The 22,581-nt window shown below is 42.5% G+C and overlaps 1 protein-coding gene across 1 annotated transcript in view; it reads left to right on the top strand.

The window, feature by feature from the left end:
- arhgap24 (Rho GTPase activating protein 24) overlaps positions 1–22,581 on the top strand; it is a 54,978-nt gene that overhangs the window by 20,171 nt on the left and 12,226 nt on the right. The window contains exon 3 of the mRNA XM_034546332.1: positions 630–717. Within this exon, the coding sequence (XP_034402223.1) occupies positions 630–717 (88 nt within the window). The remainder of the gene's footprint in view (positions 1–629; positions 718–22,581) is intronic.

The raw sequence follows: 22,581 nt of genomic DNA, 5'->3' as shown, positions 1-22,581 counted from the left end.
GGGAAAAGCTGATGCTGACGCTCCTGCTATTTAAAGCAGAGAGTCGTTGGCCTTCGGTGTCACACAGATGATGTATCATTGTGTGACAGAGCTGAGCAGAGAGACAGAGATTCTATATGCGCAATGCTGCCAGTTTGCCACATTTTATGAGCTCCGTCATCCAGACCCGTCCCACGGTGCTCTCATGCACCAGCTCAACGCAAAATCCCTACACACACACGTCAGTGTTTTGAACTTCTCCTGTGATAATGTGTGAGAGATGGTGAGGTCAGGAATGCTGACGTTACAAGAAAACCTGCGGGAAGGTCGAGCAAAATAACCTGTTCTAGATCAAATGTGCAGTTACATGTAAAAAAAATAAATTAAAAAAAAACGTCTCAAACCGGGGACTATTTTAAAATGAAAGTGGGAAAATTGTTTTGTTGGATTTTTAAAAAAAAATCATGATGAGAACACAGATATTCTGCATCATTCAGTGAAAATAAAGTATGTTGATGTATCAGCAAAAATATCAACAAAACAGATGTACTATCCAAAAGACAGTTAGTCAGCATTCAGTCCTAAATATTTATACTAATATATGTTTTTTGCGTATTGCATCTGATCACTTTACTCTTTGTTTTCCGCAGGGAGCCATTTTCTTACCTGGAAACAAAGTTACAGAGCATCCAACCAGCGGCGATGAAGGGGGGAAATTTCTCTTCGAGGTCATTCCAGGTAGGAAAAGATGAGATTAATGTAATCACTTGTTATCTTTACTTAAGCTACAATTATCATAGCAATGTTAGCTAACGTGACAACAGAAACAAAAGGTTTCACTCACTCTGGTGTGCAGCAAATACATTTGAGTGAAGTCGTAAACTCTGTGAAAATCATCCAAGAAAGAAATGTGTACATGCTGACCCCTATATATATACACACACACACATATATATATATATATATATATATATATATATATATATATATATGTGTGTGTGTGTATATATATATACAACCCCTGTTTATAGCCTTTGCGCTAAGCTAAGCTAAGCTAACTGCTTCGCTGTAGCCATATATTTAACGAACAGATATCAGAGCTTTATCGAATAAATACAATTCCCAAAACTTTTCCTTTAGTTCAGAAGCTCAGCTCACAAGCTGACACACACACACACACACACACACACCGACCACACACACATTCACAGACGAACACTTGCACAGACGCCAGGACGCTGTATGGAAACGTGTTTGAGTAGAACTCAAAGGAATAGTGGGGAATCTTCCCAGGCGGAGGGATGCCAGGAATGTGAGTCTATGGAATAGATATTTAAAACACACATACACACTGGGGACATCGAGGCAGCTGGTAAAAGATATAGTAGCACCAGTTGTGCCAAGCAGAAAACACCGGATGTGTACAACTATTGCATTTTATTTATCTTCTGTTTCTCTACACTAAAGTTTCTCTCAGAGGAAACCAAATTATTTATATATATATATATATATATATATATATATACAAGACATTTTGTCACATGATTTGTGACTCAAAAATAGTGTGACCCGGTAGATAATGGTGCAAATAACACTTGTCAGTAAAAGGTTATTAGAAGCTGAGACTGAGCCAAAACTAAATAATTAATTTGGGCAGTTGGCCAGAACTGACAGATGAAAAGTGCAGGTGTGTGTCGCAGGTTCGCTTGACAGACTTTTGATGGTGGTTTTGGTTTTGGTTGCAAATGACCTCGCTGGTTTTCACATAAGATCAGGATTAAGTTTCAATATGCTTGCGCGCTTATGTCATGTCAAGTCATTTTAATGAATATAAAACAGCACTCAAGTCAAAAAGCATTTAGACGTGAGGTGTTTGATTCTATTCTTCGTCTCACGGTGAGGAGATCAGGTGTTGCTCAAAGACAATCTGACAGCTGATGACACACACACACACACACACACACACACTGGCTGCTGTGAGTGTTCAAACCTGCACAGCCAGAGTATGATTGACACCATCCATGCGGATCCAAAAAAATAAGTCTCCAAGTAGTTAGTTATGCTGTTGCATTTGGGCTATGCTTGGTTAAATAAAGCTGTTTTGAACAAACTGTAAAGAAAAAATTATAATAATCAAAGGAACAAAAAGGGAAGTTTCACAAGCAAAACTTTATATCGTCACTTCTCTTTTTGAGACCCATATACTGCTGAAAACTACAGTACAAATAAATGAGTGGTACAATTGTATTTTTATGCTGAGCCGCATGAGGCTTTGGTGACAGCCAGAAACATGAATATGACAATTTTTCACGGCTCTGCTGAAAGTTGTCACCTGGCAACTAGGGTGCAGATCAGAGATCGCAGTCCTATTCCCATGCAATTTAAATTTTGAGGGCGTAAGACTTCAAAACAGTACACTAACGAATGAAACACATGCCTCGCTGACTCATCGTGCCCCCCTCTCAGTCTCAGTTTCATTTCCCCGTTTCCAGGTGCTATACGCTCTGTGCCGTGTCTTCAGATGTGAAGCACGTGAACAGAGTTTGGTTATGCGGTTACAGCTACGTTTGTTTTTTTCCCTCTGGAGGAAATGTGTCTTTGTCTTGGCAGCTTTTCAATTTCTCTTGACTTTTTCGAGACTCAGTGATGTGTTTACCGGGTCTCTGCCACTACAAACTGTAAAAAAAAAAAAAAGAGGGGAAAGGAAATTTGGAATCCAATGAGACCGACCATCATTTCCACTGTGTGCTGCTGCCAACTGCCATGTTCCTCTCACCTTAAAGGCTCTCCTCTGTTTGAGTGTCTTGGTCATCTATCTTGGATATGAAGGGTTTTAAAGCAGCTTATTGAACGGTTTGTGGCACATTGTGGTTGAAGAATGTGGTCAAACATCTGTCAGGGAGCAGTTTGTATCTTGTTACGCAGCTCATGCTCATTGTTTCTGTGCCGCATGACTTTGAGGCAGCCAGGATAATAAATGGATAGTTACTGCAAATGAGATGTTAATGGGATGATAGAGCACCGTATGATGTATTTTCAATTGTTGCTATCAATAGTAAATGTTTTTGTCCCTGATACATTAAGGATATTATGGATACACAACTCTACCATAAGGGAATAAATACTGCAGATGAATACAGAGCTTGTATCCTAAAATGTTCGTGTTGTGTTTAAGTTAAAAAATTCTGTGCGGTTTACCTGTTGCCCAAAATAATGAATGACTTCACAATCAGATCTCAGTTTTGGTTTTTAAACCAAGGTCAAAATTGACTGATGAGGCTTTAATTTTTGTTTGAGTAACATTTGCATCATCTGGTCTCCGGGACCAAATAAGGCCGTAGTGTTCTTTTCATTCCTAATTTCCTCTTTCAAAGGTTATTTAGTCTCCTTTCAAAGAAGGAAGGATAAATATGTCAGACTTTGATTTTCTCTATTCGCTCACACTTCACTCCTCTGGCCACAAAGTCTGTCGTAAACTTTCTTCTTCAAACCATCAAAGACCCGGGCTTGTTATGGCTGTGTCTTAAATGCTGTTAAATGACTCACTGAGACTGAAATGTGACTACCAGCATGTTCACTACAAGGGCCTCACTGGTTGTTAAAACAACGACGAGGACTCGACCGACTTGAAGAGAGTTTCTTTAAAATGCCACTAAACTGCTTTCGCCATTCGGCAACATCCACTACGCCCTCGGACTGACGGGGAAACAAGAACGTTTCTTGTTGTGAGACGGCAAATAAAGAGGTCTCAGAGAAGCAGAGCCGAGCAAATGAAAGGAAAAACCCAACACATATATTCCACTGGTCTAAATGGGGCCGTGCAGCGTGAACACAACACACGGAGAGTCTCTGGCAGAAAGACAGACGGGATGTGATGGGGGGGTGCAAAGGGGAAACGGGGTGGAAGTCCGTGTTGTACAGAGATGTCCGTTGTCTTCTCTGCTGGTGAGGTCTGAACACGAGCCGGGTATCGGGCCATCGATCAGGACTTCTGAATGAGGAGAACAACACACATCTCTGTATTTACCCCTTTACTCTGTGCCTTGAACAGCTTGAAGGTTTTGGAAAATAGTCCAGAGAACATAAGGCGTGCACCATCAGATGTTTTTTTTTTTTATGTTTCTTTCTTTCTCTCGTCTTTGTGTTTCTTTCACATTGCAAATCCACATCTGGATGATGTGTGTTAAAAAACCTGCAGGAAGAAAGAAAGAAAGAAAGAAAGACAGGAGGAGTGCTGGTGATGCGGATTCACCACATGGCTAACAATATTTAGACTGGAAATCACGGTTATGTCTTTATTTGCAGCCGTCTGACTGAGATGCACTGGCGCTGACACAATGGGGCTTTTGTTTGGCTCGACCCACACTTTGAGGCTTGTGGAGGTCCTCCATCACACGGACACGTTGGAACATGTGCAAGCACACGTGGGCCCGAGCTAAAGAGAAGAGGAATAACAACCGCAATGCATGAACACAGTTGTCAAAATGTCTGTTCATGGCATTAAATGTTTATTTTTTTTGCAGCTTATCTATGCAGGACAAGTTTATGCCCCGCTTGAGGATTACATTAGAGGACATTTTCTGTGTAGCCATATTTGGATGCACCTGCAAACTATTCTAAATTCTGCTACTTCCTCAGGGATCACAGAGAAAAGTAACTTTTTGAGAGTGTATTGCTCACGCAGCAGGCAGCACTGACAGAATAACAACTGGAGTTATCTCAGTCCATATATCTGGAATACATATAAGAACATCCTGCTGCTCAGGTTCAGTGTGCCGTGTTATCTGATGTTCGTGAATCCTCCCAAGAATGTCAGATATGATCTGAATACAGCTGTGTGATATAACACAACTCTGGGTTGTGATATTGCAATAAAATGAGCGAACAGAGGCTGCCTTTAGCCAATGATGAATTTAGACAATAAAGAGCGGAGGCTCTCCTCTATTTATTTGTCAAAGCTGCATAAATACCTGTACCTTAAATGTCACTTCCACTGGTCCAACTATGATTAATCATCCCGATCCTATAAAACAAGAATCAACACAGGAAACACTCCCTGCTGTGTTTTTGATGGAGAAACGGTGTGCTCCTGTTTCCCCCAAGCTCTAATAAACACAAGGCTTTGGCTGAGTTCAGTATGTCTCTCTCTCTCTCTCTCTCTCTCTCTCGCTGCCCTGTGGCTCACCCTCTCTGTTTCTTCTCTTGGTAGCCTGGTTAGAGTGGCTGGTCAGGCCACAGAAAGTCACACCGCTGATGAATTATGGGAATATTTCCTGAGCTCATCCCCAGAGGCCACCACCGTCCCTTCATTCATAAGAGAAGCCTGAGTCCATGACTCATACCTAAAGAGTAGAAGGGTTTCCTCTTCTCCACCGGTATCAAAGATTATGGTTGGCTTCAGCTTATTGTACAAAGTAAAGTAATGTCTCTGCATTTCCTCATTTTGAGTGCGAGTTGACATTGTGCTGAGGTGAAGGTTCCTAAACAAGGGTGACAGTGCCCTCTGGTGGTTTTCTAAGGCATTGCATTACTGGAGATAATCCTCCAATCCAGCCCTGACAACGTCAGTCTTCTTTTGCATTAAATAGAACTGTATGCATTTTCATATGTTTTCACGAAAACAATGCACTAACATTGTATCCTTGTGTCTATATTAATTCTGCAAAGTGTTAGACTGTGTGCACATTTTCAAATGCCTTGTAGAATGTCATTTGAATTGCTTCTATTATACAGTGTTGGTATTGTAGTGGTATGAAAGATTGTGAGATGCAGTTGAGAGCTCTTGAAAAAAAGCTACTTTGTGCATCTTGAGTTTGCATTTTTGTCACAATTACTTTTGAAATACTGCTTATTATTACTTTGCCATCAGCACCAATATCATCAGTGAAAACATTTAATGAGCGTATGTAAATATCTTTATTTTTCTTCATTTTGTAATTTAGTGCGTTTAGTGATTAATCCTCCATCACTATCGTGACATGTATGTCCGATGGGTATTCACCTCTGTGACCTCTGCAGTGACTTGTGAGTGTCATATATCTCTGAGGTGGATAGTCTAATTTACACTATGTGACTTGTGTGATTGACTTATGATAATCACACTGTAAATATGAGTCTGCAGGCCAGGCAGAGCGTGAGTAAATCAGACCCGGACCTGCACAGAGGGGATGTGTGAAGAGATGTTTAAGAGCCCCTTCTTATCGTTATTAACTGAAAACCGAAAACAACCTGTCATTGTGTGATCAGTCTTGGGATGTGCTTTATCAAGGTATAACGTGCTAATCTTACCTGAACCTATATAGTCAGACTTCTAATTATGAAGTAACGACTGAATGATTATTATCAGAGGGCGAAGACAGACGTGCAAAGATAAGACCACGGACCGCAGTACTGTTCATTATGAGGACGCCAGAAGTTACTCATAGGTTGGCATGGAGACTTTAAGCAGCTACAGTTGATGATGGGAAGATGGATGGGGGGAATTACATTTTTTAAAAAGGCCCAAGCCAGCATTGGGGGTGGAAGGGGGGAGGAGGGGGGTCTTTAATAGCCCAAACAATTATTCCACTTTAATAAATAGCAGGCTGAGAATAAAACCTTTTAGGCATATGTGTTTAAGGTTAAGGAAGCCCCCAGTGGAGTAATTGAGAACCTGTATTAATCCGTGGTGTTGACGCTTCACTGTCAGGACGTATGCAGGAGGTTTTCAAATAGGCCCCCATGTCACATTAGTCATGGATAACTTCTGTGTGTGTGTGTGTGTGTGTGTGTGTGTGTGTGTGTGTGTGTGTGTGTGTGTGTGTGTGTGTGCGTGTGCCCTCCTGTATAAACAACGATTCAATGACCACTGGTGCAGCTTTAAGTGTCACCATATTTGTATCATATCATGTTATGTTTAGCTCTACTTTGCACACAATAAACTGGTGTTTTATGGATTGCCTGAAAGACCCTGGGACATCAGACAGCTGCCTCACAGCTTCATGTGCAGCTCTATTTCAAGGCGCACCCCTTCGGTTTGCTCACAAAGTCTTAGAATCCATATTCTCCACTGTATATTCATTCATGCATTCACAATACAGAGTTTGGGTTTTTGATAATACCTTTCTCAGTGTGCAGGCATGTCACAGTCCATGCACAAGATTATATAAAAATGCAGGATTTTAAAAGTTATGTGACATCAGATAAAATGGAATACAATAGATTAAACTGGAGCATAAAGATTACAGCACAGTTCAGACAGATCAGGCGCATACAATTAAAACAAATCAAACACTGAGATAGAAATATTTCACATCGAGCAGATTTCAAAGGAAAAGGTGTGCTAGTGCATATACAAGATAAGACAAGCACATACCAAAAGGAGAAAAAAAAGCTAATAAAAATCAAAGTAAAATGCAAAAATGTCATAATTATAGTAAAATGCAGGCTATAGCATTTCAAGGAAAACCCCACCCAGCTATAATAAATGAGAAAGCTTGCGGGAAATAAAATGACTTCCCCAGCTCACACCCACTTCACTGCCATAGATAGAATATATATCAACCTATACACGAGTTCGATCAAATTAATCTGACGCGCAGGGTATGAACAAGAAGCAGCTCTCTGTTTCAGACTCCATGTTTTGATGTATTGATTTAATTAGCATGTGGAAGCATGGAGCACACACAGCTTCAAATGCACCATAAATCCAGGAGGAATAAAGCAGCCGTATCAAGCATTCAGAAGGAAGGCAGTGATTTATGGATATTACTGGCAAAAATGACGTAGCCGGAGAAGCATGAGTGACAAGATTGTTGTTTTGCACAAATACCAATCTTCTTCATGTGTACGTCCTGATCTCGTCGGCCCGTTCGGAGATCTTTGTGTCCTTTTCCCTCTCAAGAATTCCCTTTGTGATATGACATTTTCAAAAAGGTCAGCAACTGAACTCCTCTTTCCTCCCTCTCTTCCTCAGTGTATGCTTGTTTATGTGTGTCTGGACATGTTTATGCACATCCATGTTTTCCCAGCGTGCATATGAAGTCAATAACCTGCTGTCTGTGACACAGCGGCATCCTGGAGGAGTTGTGGCCGGGCAATTTGCTTCTGTTGACATTTGTCATCTGGGGCCTCTGAGATTCACATTCTCTTGTTGTTGTTTTCTTCATATCTGGATTTATGATCCCCAAGCGTTACAGAGGGCGACATCAGACCGACTCATACGATGGATATCAATGCACTGGCAGCCAGAAGTGAGAAAATAATATCACAGCAACAGAGACATTTTCATAAAAAATATTTTCCCCAGGGAGGATCTCAGGGGAAAATGTTTGAGATTGTGTTCATTGTGAATTGTGTTGAAATTACAGTAAACAACATGTACTGTGTGGGTTTGTTTTTTTAGCCCTGTTTGTGGTTTGGGGTCCAAATAACAGAGGCAATAGAGGTTAGTTTTTACATTTTCCTTATGGAGTCCTGGAAAACCACTCGGTGTCCCAGAAGGTGAAGTCGAGACGTTGCTCACGGTGCCTTTGGAGAGGGAAATGCTGATATTTAGAGGGGAACAGTTAGAAGGTGTCAGGAGCAGTTTCAAAAAGGAGTGAGAACATTTCCTTGGCAGAGGTTTGCCGAGATAGTTACAAAACGCATTAAGCACATTTTGGGGATTGTGTCCTCAAACAGATCGCAGAGAACTCTCTTTTCTTCTGAACTGCCTGTGACAAAGTGCTGGAAAACCAACTGGCTGACTGTCAAATGGATTTAAAAGTAACAATGCAGACGCCTGCTGGTTCTCGAAGCAGAGGCAACATCTTTTTTTTTGACCCTCTCACAGATTGCTGAAAGGTTTGGGGTTTGCAAATCCTGACTGCATGTGGCTTTGTGTGGATTAGGAGAAGGTCACGGACCAGGTTTCCCCAAAGGTATTGTTGCAGGAGGTGCTGCGTGAGCAGCAGCAGCAAGCTGACTCACAGAAGAGCTCTTTATGATGATCTCTGTTAAAGGGGGCATTGGACTCCTTCTGATAAGTATGCCTCCCTCCTCAGTGGGATTGTCACGGACTGCTCATTATACGGCAGGCGGTCTGGACAGCGTTAAAGTTCAGTGACAGAAGGGTGAAATCTGCAGTTTGGAGAAAACATTGTCCTTTTAAGGTTATCAGATTCTGAGTGTGACGGCTAACAGCCCTCAGTTTGAAGTAATGCCTGTTTAGAAAAGACATGGACTGTCACAGCTGCCTGAGGGGAGAAGGATCCAGTTTTTTTTTTTAGGGGGTGGGGAGGTTATGAAGTGAGGCAAAAATCAAAGATATTGACTCTTGGGATAGGATTTGACAGTTTTAAAAAAACACTGTTTTGCAAGAGGGAAGTAACAACTTTGTAGCAGCACATGAATACTGATGGTTTTAAATGTTGTCAGTATCTTCAACAGCAGTCTGATGAGTGCCTACAATCCTTGTGTGTGTCTCCGCAGCAAAACAATGTGCCGTTTATGTATTTTAGCTACGGGACCAAAAGCTCGTGGGAGCTCGTGTAATGACTCAATCTACAGAGTGAATGACGGCGCCCATTTTCTCATAAAGCCGCGATCGATCAACCTCTAAATGGGAAGAGATAGCTGCAACAACAACAACGTGTAGGATGAGTGGGTATGCGATGTTGCAATGCTTCACTTCTCACATCGTGCAGACAACAAGGTGTTCGCGAAGCTGTCGGATAATGAAAAAGATGATAAACTATAGCGGCTCGTGCTGGTAAACGTTTTTTTTTCTATCCGAGCTGCCGAAGGACAACAAACGGTGCGGAAGATATTGCGAACGAAAGAAATGCACAACGACCTTGGGGACTTTTCCCACACATTGATTTGACCCGTGCATGCATTCTCCGCATCTCATCCAGACTCGCATGCGGACGGGGTGCTGATTCCACAAAGATGCGTGACATAAAGCAGGAGGGTCTGGGAATCCGGCATGTCTAAACAATAAGCCGCATACCTCCGCATGGGCTCGGTGTGGTTTGGTAAACCCTGGAAGAGAATTCCAGGCGTGCTTCTTCCTTTCTTGTGCGTTATTATTCCCGTGTGTGAGAGTCTGCATGTGTGAGAACCTCTGGAGGACATGCACTGGAGGCCAAAGAGAGAAACCGGAAGCTCGGGAAGCTTACATAACAGCCTTATTGAGGGGGGGTCAGTATTTGACATGTCACATAGCAACAACCTCCATTAGCCTCCCGCTCCACAACCCTTGCTCCCACGTACCGGGTTGGCCGGGGGCTCAATGAGGGCACATGTTGGCCTCCGATGAGGTTTCAGCTGGGCTACGACAGAATGTGTGTCTGCTGGGGACACTTGACTTGAATGTTCAGACCAATGGTATGTAAACGGATTTCTGTCTGGATAAATATTTAGAAGTCCCCCCTCCCCCCCTCTGAATTAAATCCAATGGGTAGTGTGTCAGTCTTAAATTTGAATGCCTCTCCAGGTCCAAAGGGATGCTCTCTGCCATTTGATGTAAGCCAATGACGTGCGGATTTGCCTTCAAGTCAGGGTGAGATTGAAAAACGATAAGGAGGCTATTAAAGACCTTCCTCCAAGGGGGAGCAACCCCAGTGTGTCGGGCCTTCTTGGCCACCAGTAGCAGCAGCCTCGTCGACCCGGCACTGCTGTATTTATAGAGCGCTGTGGATGAGTCATTTGGCAGAGTGCCCACTCTTCGTTCGCCAGATTTACAGGTCCCCACTTTGGGGAGGGCCGCTTGATTTACGACGCTCCCCCCCTCCAACCCCACCAGCTCCCCTCCCACCCCTCTCCCCTCCTTCAGAGACCTTCTTGCCTTCGGCTTGCAGCCTCACTCGGTTTCATTCTCACTTAGAAACATGCTCCCCGTTGCTCTCTCAGCTCTGTTAACAGAGGTGCATGCAGAGGGAAAAGGCTTCCTGAGAGGCACACAGACTAGCCTGAGACTGACCCCGCCCGAGTGCTGATTGCTGTGTCACACTGACCTGCCATTGACTTGACAGTATGAAGTTTTAGGCGAAAGAGTTATAGTTATTAGAGGAAAGCGAGAGGCCCAAGGACAGCAGGAAGTGGTAGCGCGGAGCGTGTGTTGAGCAGAAACAAAAGTAGATCAATGCGTCTGCGGCCCCCGAACAAGAACAGATGAAGAAGTGGCACCGGGGGTCCGGCGGTGAGCGGCGACAGCGTGGCTTTTGCTCCCTCAACCTCCAGCTGAAAGGGGGGCACGTCTTCTTCTGCACCCTGTGGATCTTAACTCCAACTCAGGTCTGTCTCTTTCCATAACAGTAATAAATACTAACACGTTTGCATCTGTTTTAGGAATGATGGCAGTGATATAATTAGACTTTTTAAGTTTCAGTTCCGACTGAAGGAAGTCGTGGCAGGATTTCTCAGACAGCTTCACTTTCTCATTCAAACGTATCTTTTCCTCTACGCTGTCCATTCATCATGTCAACAGATGGGTGTTTTACAAGTTACAGTGCATAGCTTGAGTTTATTGCAGCTGTGATTTCAGATGATCAGTTTATGGTGCTTGCATTCCTATTTTTGAAGTCGAGGTGGCACCGTGGCAGGTTTCTTGTTATTTGCAGATGACACCAGCGTTTGCAGACCCGCTCTGTCATTTTTTTCTTGCAAAAAGCTTTATTTTTATATGCAATGACATCTTTTAATAGCGGGGCTTTCTGTGGCGCTGTTTGAACGGTCGGGAATGCCCATTAATTCATTAATTACGCTGCAGTTTAATTATATATATATATATATATACATACTAAAAGTATCAGAATTGATGCATTGACAATTTCACAATGCAACTCAACCACCAACAGTTGTGTCAGGTGTGTTGTGCTAGTAGCGGCTAATGATGAGACTTTATACAACTTTTTTCACAGAGGATCTCAAACAATAAATACTCAATTTGTTGGTGTGTTTTAGTGCACTGCATCCTACTGACCATCCATCCATCCATTTTCAATACCGCTTATCCTCATTAGGGTCGCGGGGGCGCTGGAGCCTATCCCAGCTGACATAGGGCGAAGGCAGGGGACACCCTGGACAGGCCGCCAGTCCATCGAGGGCACATGTAGGGACATACAACCATTCACTCTCACATTCACACCTATGGGCAATTTAGAGATCAATTAACCTGCAGCATGTCTTTGGACTGTGGGAGGAAGCCGGAGAGCCCGGAGAGAACCCACGCTGCCACGGGGAGAACATGCAAACTCCACACAGAAGGACCGCTCCGACCGGGAATTGAACCCGCAGCCCTCTTGCTGTGAGGCGACAGTGCTAGCCACTACACCACCGTGCAGCCCCCTACTGACCATAACATATGAATTAGTTAGAAGTTACATATTTTAACTTGACAAAATGAAGACTAAATACGAAGTTTAGCAATTCCTACCCACTATTAACTTTTAAGTATTAAGCAAGACTGACTTCACTGAAAAGTTGTGAATGGGATTTAACCATCTGAGCCATTAGAATAACTTTCATAATATCATAAGCTTTTTAAACCATATAAGTAGGTAAATACCACCCATGTATGGTTGTACTAGATATGTAGCTTTACGATGAAATCTTGCCGGAGGAAGGAAAATCCTACAAACCTAAAAAAAAATTCTCATAGCTGGATCACATTTCACTTTGCGTCACTGCTCGAGGCAAATAACGCGCTCGTGAACTCGTGTTTCCCAGGCTGCCTGTAAATCCATCATGGTAAAGACGTCTCAACATATGTGAGAAAGGAGAAACACTGTGAATGTCGCAGCAGAAATGAGATTTCAGGAATCCTTGGTGGAGGTGAGGAGGAACGAGAGAAGAGGTGTTTTGAGAGAAAGCACGTCAGAAAAATCTGCTGGTTGCATTCGAAACATATTTCATTACTTGCCTGTTGGGAAAGCAAGTAATAAATGACGATAAACGTAAATGATTAGCCAATAAGCAATAAGAAGGCATACCATAACAATATTAGTCAACTACTATCGTTGTTAGACTGTGACCAGCTCTGTTTGACATTCAGCTTTACATTTCTGACTGCGATGTTGAAGTGATCCGGTGGATCTGCAGGGTCAGATGGGGTGATACTAAAGAGTTCATACAATTAGTGGACAGAAAATTAATTGATTCATTGTTTGAGTAAATGTTAAGTATACATTTTTGCTATGAAGGGCATCAAAACGCCATACAGGGTTGGACAAAAACTCCTGTTAATCTATGTGGCACTTTACACTGATTTAAAAAAAAAAAAAAACACTACATGCGTGTGTGGTAACTCAGTAGTTTCCACATATGCATGTGTGGAAACACAGTAACTGTAACTGTAGTTAATGACTTGTATATTTAAGCTTCATAGCACAGCTCTGAATCGAGAGAGCTAACCGAACGACATCAGCAACAGTTCAGCAACACACAAAGAGCCAACCTCGTCGTCAGCATTTCTCTGTCTCTCCACTTAGATCACCACCAATCTCCCCCCCCTCCCCTCCCACACACACACACACACACACACACACACACACTGCAGCCCTCTCAGGCCGGCAGTGCTTTGGCCAGCTTTGTCAGAGAAAACAAACGCGGATTCGTAGCGGCGAAAGCAGACAGGACTGCTGCGACGGCCAAAATCAGTACCAGCTTATCTCACCGAAAAGTCCATTGGCTGTCAACGGGAGTTTTTTTAGTTTTTTTTGGGGGGGGTGCATGCTTCACACAAGATATGTGTGCAGAATCACACGTCGAAAAACATCTGGCACAGACAGACACAAGCACAGTGACGGAGATGCTTCCGCTCCGGGATCACCACAAATGGTGTCGTTTATATTCCACCTCATCAGTCACCGAGAAGAAATATGAAGTGGTGGGAAAGGTTCATGCAGGGAGGTGACTGATGAATGTCTATCAGCTCTCCGTCAACAATAATGTTCCCCTCCGACAGGCCCTTCAATCTCCCGAAGCAATCGAGCAAATGAAAATATTGATTCATGCTTCTATGAAACATAAGCAGTGTGAGTTCATCTTGTAATTACTTCAGGTGAATATAAATCGCAGGAAGCATTCGTTTTAAAACTCAGCTGTCAGGATCTTTTTTTTTTTATTATCATCTCTCTGGTTTGAAGGTCTTCACACACAGTTATTTCTTGTTTTTGACCCTCCCTCGTTGCCGGTTCTCTTGGGTTCTCACGAGGAAAGGCAGAATACGTGAGCAGCCAAACAATAAACCAGAAGTCAGGTTTCAATAACCCCGTCTGAAAAGTTCAAACGGCTTTCCCAAAGGCCGGGCGGGACTCGACCTACCAATTTTGGCTGCGGGGTGTGCAGGTGTGCATCTGCCCCGAAGCCCCCATCGGCGCTGAAAGGTGATATTAGCAGGTATTAGTGAGCCGAGCAACAGGTACTTTGTCAAGTCCACTCATTCTTTGGTCTGGTTGAAGGGAGGCGCAGCCCCTTCGCCGAGTGCCAGGAAGCTCGTCTACGTCTATTCCTTCCAGGTAATTAAGATAAAAGCTGTGAAATCTAAAACAAAGCAGCAGATTGAGGGGAATAACTTGTTCACCTGCAGGGAAAGAAAATCAAAAAAAAAAAATGTTTTCAGTAGCATCTACTTCCTGTATCAAAATCTAAAATTATTTATATTGTGTGTATATTATTATATTATTGTATTAGACAAACATCGTTTTGTGTCACGGAGTGCAAACCAAGTATGAATTACACATATTTAAAGTCTCACGGCCGCCTCTGGATGACATATGCACTCGTCCAATCGGTGATCTGTCATAGTGAGATGAGTTTACATAACCGGAAAAGGATGCCTACATCATGTTTCACACGGACACACGCCATCACACGCAGTACGGAGAAACACAGAGAGTTTAAAGAGTGTCTGGCTGGACATGAATTCTCCGACATAATATGGGGTGCATTCAGAACCTCTGCCAGGTGGACTTTCGGGGAGCTCTCCTCCAGAGCCGCTCTGGGTGTTTCTTTTGCATCTGTGTGTACTGCACCTTTCCAGAGGCTTTCTCTGAAGTATCCGTCTGCTTGTATCACTGATGTATGTTTCAAGTGACAACAGCTGCCGGCCCTCACCAAAACTCAACACTCCTAACATTTTAATGGGATATTAAGCTCCCCCCCCCCCGGTCAGTCGTCACCGAAGCTGTGAGTTAACAAACCTCAAAGTCTTGTCGAGCATAGTTCAAAGATGTTCGTAATTAATCTCACGTCTCAGAAATAAACAAGTTCAACAGAAGGCTTGAGGTTTCACAGCAATTGACGAGCGCTGCTATAAATGTCAGTTGTGATTTATTTTTTACAATCTTCTGTTTTTGACTGCTAACACTTCACATTAAAGGATCATTCCAGGGATTTGTTTGTTCAGTATTATTCTTTACATTCACTTTACCCTCCATCCTGCCCTTTTCCAAAGGTTGTTGCATTCACATTTCCTGCCTGAAGGCTGCCGCTGGTTTCCATTTCAGGGAAGTACACCGACTTCAGGAAACTTGAACCTCCCTTAAGATACAGTGTGTCAACCATCACAGGAAATATGATGCACTGTATTATTATCTTGTCAGAGTTAAATTGGAAAAAGTTGAAGATTGATAGACAGTGCTGGGTTTTGTACTCAACGTAGTGAAACGGGAAAAAAAATTCAGTCTGGTTTTTAACTTATTCATCTGTATTAGTTTATCGTCTTTTTAATTATCACGCCGACTTATGTTCCAACACAAGCTCTGGACTTAAAGTCGTGTGTGAGCCGTGTTTCCTTTCCCAGAAGTTGAATTTGATTCCCCTTGCAAAATGGTATATTTACAGCTGCCTTGGCAGGACACACAGACACGGCTCTTTATTTAGTTGGCTTGAAATCAGAAAGGAGACACTCAGCTTTTTTTGACTGATCCACTCCTTCCCCAGACCGTTCTCATGACAGCTCACTAAAACCCTGTTCACTCAACAGCAAAGTATCACGTTTGCCTTTCAGCACCATAAGAATACAGAAAATGTAGAGTTAATGTGGCCATTATTCTCAATTTTTTCGGTGCCGTGATTACCTCCCTCCCTACGGGCGCCCGTAGAGGGACAGTAGAGCCAAACAGCCGGTGTACCCTTTGACCTCCACTCCTATTCACTTTGTTACTCATTCAGCATCCGATGGTAATGGATAGCCGTAGTAACTCTTTGGACTCTGTGTTCTCCCCCAGACAATGTCTTTGGGGAGGCTAATGTTGTGGTGTCTGCCCTCAGTGTATGCCAATTGACAGGCAAGGACCACTGTGACACCAGGAAGAGAATTAGCCATCGATACCTAACTGGGGTCAGGTGGAACAGGACACCCATTAGAGATACATGGGAAGATATAGCAGCGAGAGAGCAGCTACACACCAGAAGCCTGTCAGCAGGACTAATGTATTTCAAGTTGCAATGAGAGTTTAGGATATTTGGCAATGAAAGAGTAAGATTTGGTGTCAATTTGATGATTTGTTTTACATTCTCATGGACTCAGTGTAGTTTGTCGCTGCAACTAACAGTTCTTTTAATTATCGTTTAATCTGTGAAAAACCAAAGATATTACATTTCCAATGATTCCAAGGCAAAAAAAAAAGAAGCTTTTAGAAGAAATTTGAGAAGTTGGAAATTCTTCTTTGATTATGAAAATGATAATTTCCTTTTCAATCAACCAGTTGATTAATTAGCTAAAGATTGCATCTGACGTTTTAATTTAATTATCAACCATCAGGCGCTTTATTGTAACAGTTATTTTTAATTATTGACGATGCTGTTGTTGTCTTTAGTCCATTCATTTTCTTCATTACTTTAACTATGTATATGTTAGTTTAACTTACTTAAACACAGTCTGCATTATGCGTTTGGTATTTGAATCAAATTAAATGAACTTGTTTATTCTAAATGTTTGAATACAACACCAAAACAAAGTGATATTAGGCATAATAGTGGTAATAATGTGGTATATTCTGGGTTGAAGAAGTTAATAAAGCATTGCGGTGTGAATGGGACATCCCATGTTTGCTTATGGGGTCATGCCACGTGTCAAACCAGTGGCCTTTTTAAACCCAAGCCTTCAGAGAGATCTGTCTATTGTTCCCAATACTGTTCTTAAGAGAGGTATGTGAGTGTGAGTGTGAGTGTGAGTGTGAGTGTGAGTGTGAGTGTGTGTGTGTGTGTGTGTGTGTGTGTGTGTGTGTGTGTGTGTGTACTCCCCAACCCCCTCTTCAAACCTCACCTCCCTCCCCTCCTTCCCTTTCTCTTTCACACCCTCTCAGCTGTGCTCACTCACTCACTCATTCTGAGCCAGGCCAAATAACCTCCGTCAGGAACTCCCGTCCTCAAGTTAACCCAGACGGCCGGGACTTTGCAGCCCACTCAGGGAGCCTCTTTTTTTCTGGATTGCCAGAGATAGGAGTTGTGGGGGGAGACATGGAGATGGTTCATCAGGCGATTCATAGTTTACCACAGTATGGATTGTGTGATTTACTATCCTCACATCAAGGTAACAATAAGTGTGTTCTTTGACTGTTTTGAGCCTGCTGGTAGCCTCCTATCTCTCCTCTGCAATACAATGGATGCATTTTTAGAAACACATCGTAACTACAGACCTCTTTGTTGCAACAGCTGCACTTTGGCGAGGCATTAGATCATCTGGAGGGGATGTCGCTCATGAATGAAAGATATTCGGAGCGTACGCCTTCGTTTGTAAACCAGAGACGAAAAAAGGAAATAACAGCAGTTTTGATTTCCTCGTCATCATTACGCACGACGGAACAAACTTTGTTACATTGTCGCTCTGTGAGTGACTTCCTGTTCTGCTGGAAGTATTTATGATGTGTGGACTTCTGAGAAGACTATCATTAGACACAATATTGAATCTCAACTTGCCCCCGCTTGCATGCAAACAAGAAGACTCTCGCAGACAAGACAGAGCAGACAGTGATGAAGTCATGTAATCTCCCTCTGCATAAACACACACACTGGGAGAATTAAGACATATTTTTATAATTTAAAGCTAAATAAGGTAGTTACAGTGTCTGCATTGTTTTCTGGGCCAGCAGCAGCTGCTTCCTCCACTTGGCGAGCAGCACAATCAAAATCTAGAGGAACAATTTCACAAGTCTCTACACTAAAATGTATTCTGCCTTTGAGGATACTGGATATTTTGTAGGTGATTTATTATTCTTTAACATGCTATGCCTTTGGGGCAATGCCTGGCAAAATGAAAACAAACGGACCATGTTTATTGTTAGGCCCTTGCAATGAGGTGAATTTAAGGTGTATCACATTGTTGGACTGCTGGACTGCTTTGAAGGTAGATAGACACCATATTCTTTATGGGTTCAGTTGTATACTCTGCCCTGTATTGTACTGCACCTAGATCAGTTTAACAACATGGTTATCTTTTTTTAAATGACCACATTAAAGGAATAGTTTTATATTTAGCTAAACTTACTTATTCGCTTTCGGGTCGGAACTAAGATGAGAGGAGCGATAGTTTTCTTGTCTGTTCGTTAATTATGAAACTACAGAAGAGGAGACAGTTAGCTTAGCATATAGACTGGAGGCAGGGAGAAACAGCTAGCTTGCTCCAATATTTTGTATTTGTTACATTTGTACACAAACAAGAGAGTTAACTCAACAACTTTAAGTTTTAAGGAGGTTTCTTTGATGCTAAGCTAAGCTAACCGTCTCTCGGCTGTAGTTTAATTATTTAACGGACACATTGGAGAGTTGTATCAATGTTTTTGTCTAACTCAAGGCAAGAAAGAGAATACTAGCATATTGTCCAACTACTCCTTTCAGCTAAAGAAGACAATGGACTGAGCAATACGCACAGTTTACACGTCCATATTTATGTAACATTTCAAAGTGCATTTTTATATTGTAGCAGTTGGCGAACGCTCTGGCGCTAGCATCCTGTGGATGTAAAAAGATGAAAACCCTCTCCATGTTGTGGAATAGCTGCCCTGCGTGTTGTTTTACAGGACTTCCTCACAGAGGTACAGGTTGTGTATGGGGGCTCCAGGTATTTGTGAGCAATTACAGCACAGTGGGATCCTTTGTTGTCTCCCACCTGTTTCTGAGCCATTAGCTAAAGATTGGTCTGCCGCTGGGTTCGGACACTTATTAAGGCTGGTGGTCAAAACTGGAACGAACAGTTGTTAGCTCTTTGAACCCAACTACTCATTATGACAGCACAGCTAGAAATAATGGAAATGTTAGAGATCATTTGATAGTATGCAAGGTTGTCAGTGACGTGTTATGGTTTTGAGTGAGGACAATTAATCAGAAAGAATTTAATACAAAAGGAAATGTCGCCATATATTTCCTTTTGTTTAATGCTGTATACAGTTTTAAGGTTGATTGTATGAACCATCTGTTTGCGATTATGCCGTAGCATCATCCAGTTGGAGTATAGTTTCCTGTATGTAAGAAGTTGAGTAAACTAAGTCGTCACAGTGAATAGAGTTTCAGTTGAGAGGATAAAGGGGTTGCCATTTTCTCTTTTCCTGAACTTTTTTCACGAGTGAGTCTCAAGGTGAATGAAGAATCCTCGGTCTTCTGTAACGCTGACAATTCTTCAGCGGTTTGCTGAAGCGTGGCGAATCAGGGGAATTGTGACAGCTGTCGCGGTTGTCTCTTCCGGTACAGGTGTGCTTTAGGTGAAGATCTGTCTCCTTGAGTGTCTCTGGCAACAAACCTCGGCTGGGATTGGTCTCAAAGAGTGCAAATCAGAGAATTGTGTGCCGTGAGAATAATACCTAAAGGCAGCAGCACCACAGCCAGGAAATGATTTGTCAAAGGGAAGCCTCCAGTCGTTTTATTCAGCGAACAGATGTGGAGAATCTACCTACGGGCGAAGAGATGATATTTGAGCTAAATGCTTTTATCTTTCTGCAGCTATTGCTTTAATTGACCAAAATCCAGACGGCTGTGAAAGTTGCAGGCTAGGGGTTGAAAAGCTAATATTTGTTCTTCACAGGAATGTGGCTTTGTTTTTCTGTGATTACCCGTTTATCTGATGGTTGATTTTACTCCGCAGACAAATCATTGATTGATCATATATGTGTCTTACATCGGGAGACAGTTACCTGGGACTACTGTGCGTTTGTGATTAGGTATACTTTTGTAGAATACTTTGACTAAAAAGAAAGAAGGTGCCATTGGGAAAAAAACTTGGCATCATCTTTGCCAAGTATGCAAATGGTCACTTTTCATTAAAGCGAGCGCTTTATAGCACATATGTCCTTCACCAAGTGATGACTCAATTATTGCAGCTGCTACGTTAGTCTGCTTTTCCCGTTAACTCCTTTGGTGGATAAATTAAGCTCCTGGGCACACACCTCTATTCTCTAACTCCCTTTGACATAGACGCAAAGACAGACGGTATCATTTTGTTGTCACTTGTATTGTCACCTGCTTCAAACAGTCTAAGAATGGATCTGCATCCATCTGCCGATATTGGTTACAAGGCTACAGATTTATATGCATATGTCCATTCAGGAAGACATCTAAGGAACAGCTCTCTCACACATTTAGAAGGTTTTGTCTAGGAAGTTGCCCGTGTGCTATAAGTGAGTTTGACACATCTCCCCGTCTTTAGAAACAATGTAGACAATTCAGCCACTGTGGAAGGATGTTGAGCATCAACAGGAAATGGCAAGGGGGAACAGGAGTGTGTTGTAATAGCCAAGGGATGCTGTATGATCCTGTTGCACACTTGTTTAATAGCTTCACAGCCGTGGTTTCCAGAAGGAAACGCTGCCTTTCAGTGCAACTAATGGAAACAGAACGGGCTGATTGGTTTAAAATGTGGACAAAAGCACTCACAGGGGCACCGGAGAATCACAATTGCTTTGCATGACAATTAATGCAAATGTGACACTTTTGTGTGCCAAACAGGGCCAATGTGACCTATTGATGTCACTGTGGAATCCGTCCGGCAGATCCACTTCACTGATCAACGCTATTGGGACCAAGAGTCAAAAATATGTGCATGCTCATACTGTCGTGTTACAAAATAGTGACTGTAGTTTTTTTAACTTTATATTGACAAACAGGTTGATTGTTTGTATGAGCAGTTTTTGACAAACAGTGGTCATTGTGCTGAGCACATGTTTTACAAGAAAGTGCATTTTCGCACAAACAGCCTAATAAATTACTGCAAAAACAGCCTGCACCTGCTTTGACATGGTAACCTGAGATTGTAGCTAAATAGACAGAAGGCTTCTTTAATTGATATGAACCCTACATCACTGTCTCAAGAACAACCAAATGTCAGCATTATTTTTTTATATTTGAATATTGCCTTAGCTATTAAAGTATGCATACACTTTCTGTCGGTTCCATATTTTATTTTTTTTCAGTAAATGTGGAAATCTAAATATGTCCTATTGCACTAGAGGAAACAAATTGTTGTTTAGTTTAATTATACTTTATTGCTGTTCTTGACATGAGCAAAGTTGATTATAAAGTTTTTGCAAATTTTAAATATGTCATAGTGGTTACCTCACTGTCTGGGGGGTATTTTCTATTTTCTTTTCAATAAATCACATGAGAAGACCAAAACTACACCAAGACTATTAATAAGTGCTGCCCGTGTGGCCAAAACCTGTCATAACGTATTCCCTTGTGCCATAGCGCTCCACAAATTACTGAAAATACATCAATCAGATTTACGGCTATGACATTTAACATTATCACCATAAACATGGTCACTGCAGTTTATTTCCCACATATATACATATATGGTCATAGTGCTCTAAACTCTCACTGGAGCTGCACATGTGTATTAATCCACAGCGGAAAATAGTCCCCAATAAATACACAATTTACTCCCGTTTGAGTAACGTATACTAAAAACAACATTACAAAGTAACATTATTTTAGGAGATTATTTCTCCTTTGTAAATGTAAGCCGTTCTTAATAAGATGTCAACATGTTCAGTAGGAACATGGACTTTGGACTGATTTGCTTCGGACCCTGAAAAAAGCTTTGGCGCGGGCGGCCCTGGTAGTCAACCTCTTTCTCTCTCTCTCTGTCTGTCTCTCTCTCACACACACACACACACACGCACACACGCACACACACACACGGACACGCACACACCGATTTTCTCTTTCCTCTCCCGGTCTCTGAATTAAATCCAGTATCGTATCAGCCCGGTGAGTTCGTGCCCCGGAGGACTTGTTACCCTAAACGTGGCGCGCGGTCCCGCAGAGCGGACGGAGCTTTCTTCCTCCGCCGGCCGAACGACTCGCATGTGCGAATGTAAGTGAATCGATCCATCCGCGGGTTGATTAGTGGGCTCCGTGGAAATCTGTTGCGCGTCGCAGGTTAAGAAGAAGCGGGCGCGCGCGACAGAGAGAAAGAAGTGACATTGTAGATGTGAGCTGAAGCTGCCTCTTTGTTGACGTTTCTTTTCAAACGGCTTCAACACTCATGTTGTTCTGCGAGATCAGAGACCCGGGATGTGATTGACAAGAGGTAATCGATGTAATGAATGGGACTACGAGGTCAATGGCGGGTGGTGGCTAATCTCTGGATCAGGAGCAGAGGGCACAGCCTGCTATTAATAGGAAGGACTTGATGTCAGGTCA

The sequence above is a fragment of the Cyclopterus lumpus genome, chromosome 12 (assembly GCF_009769545.1).
Source record: "Cyclopterus lumpus isolate fCycLum1 chromosome 12, fCycLum1.pri, whole genome shotgun sequence".
NCBI classification, from domain to species: Eukaryota; Metazoa; Chordata; class Actinopteri; order Perciformes; family Cyclopteridae; genus Cyclopterus; species Cyclopterus lumpus.
Note: the sequence above shows the minus strand (reverse complement) of the source record. Positions and strands in the feature narration are given on the sequence as shown.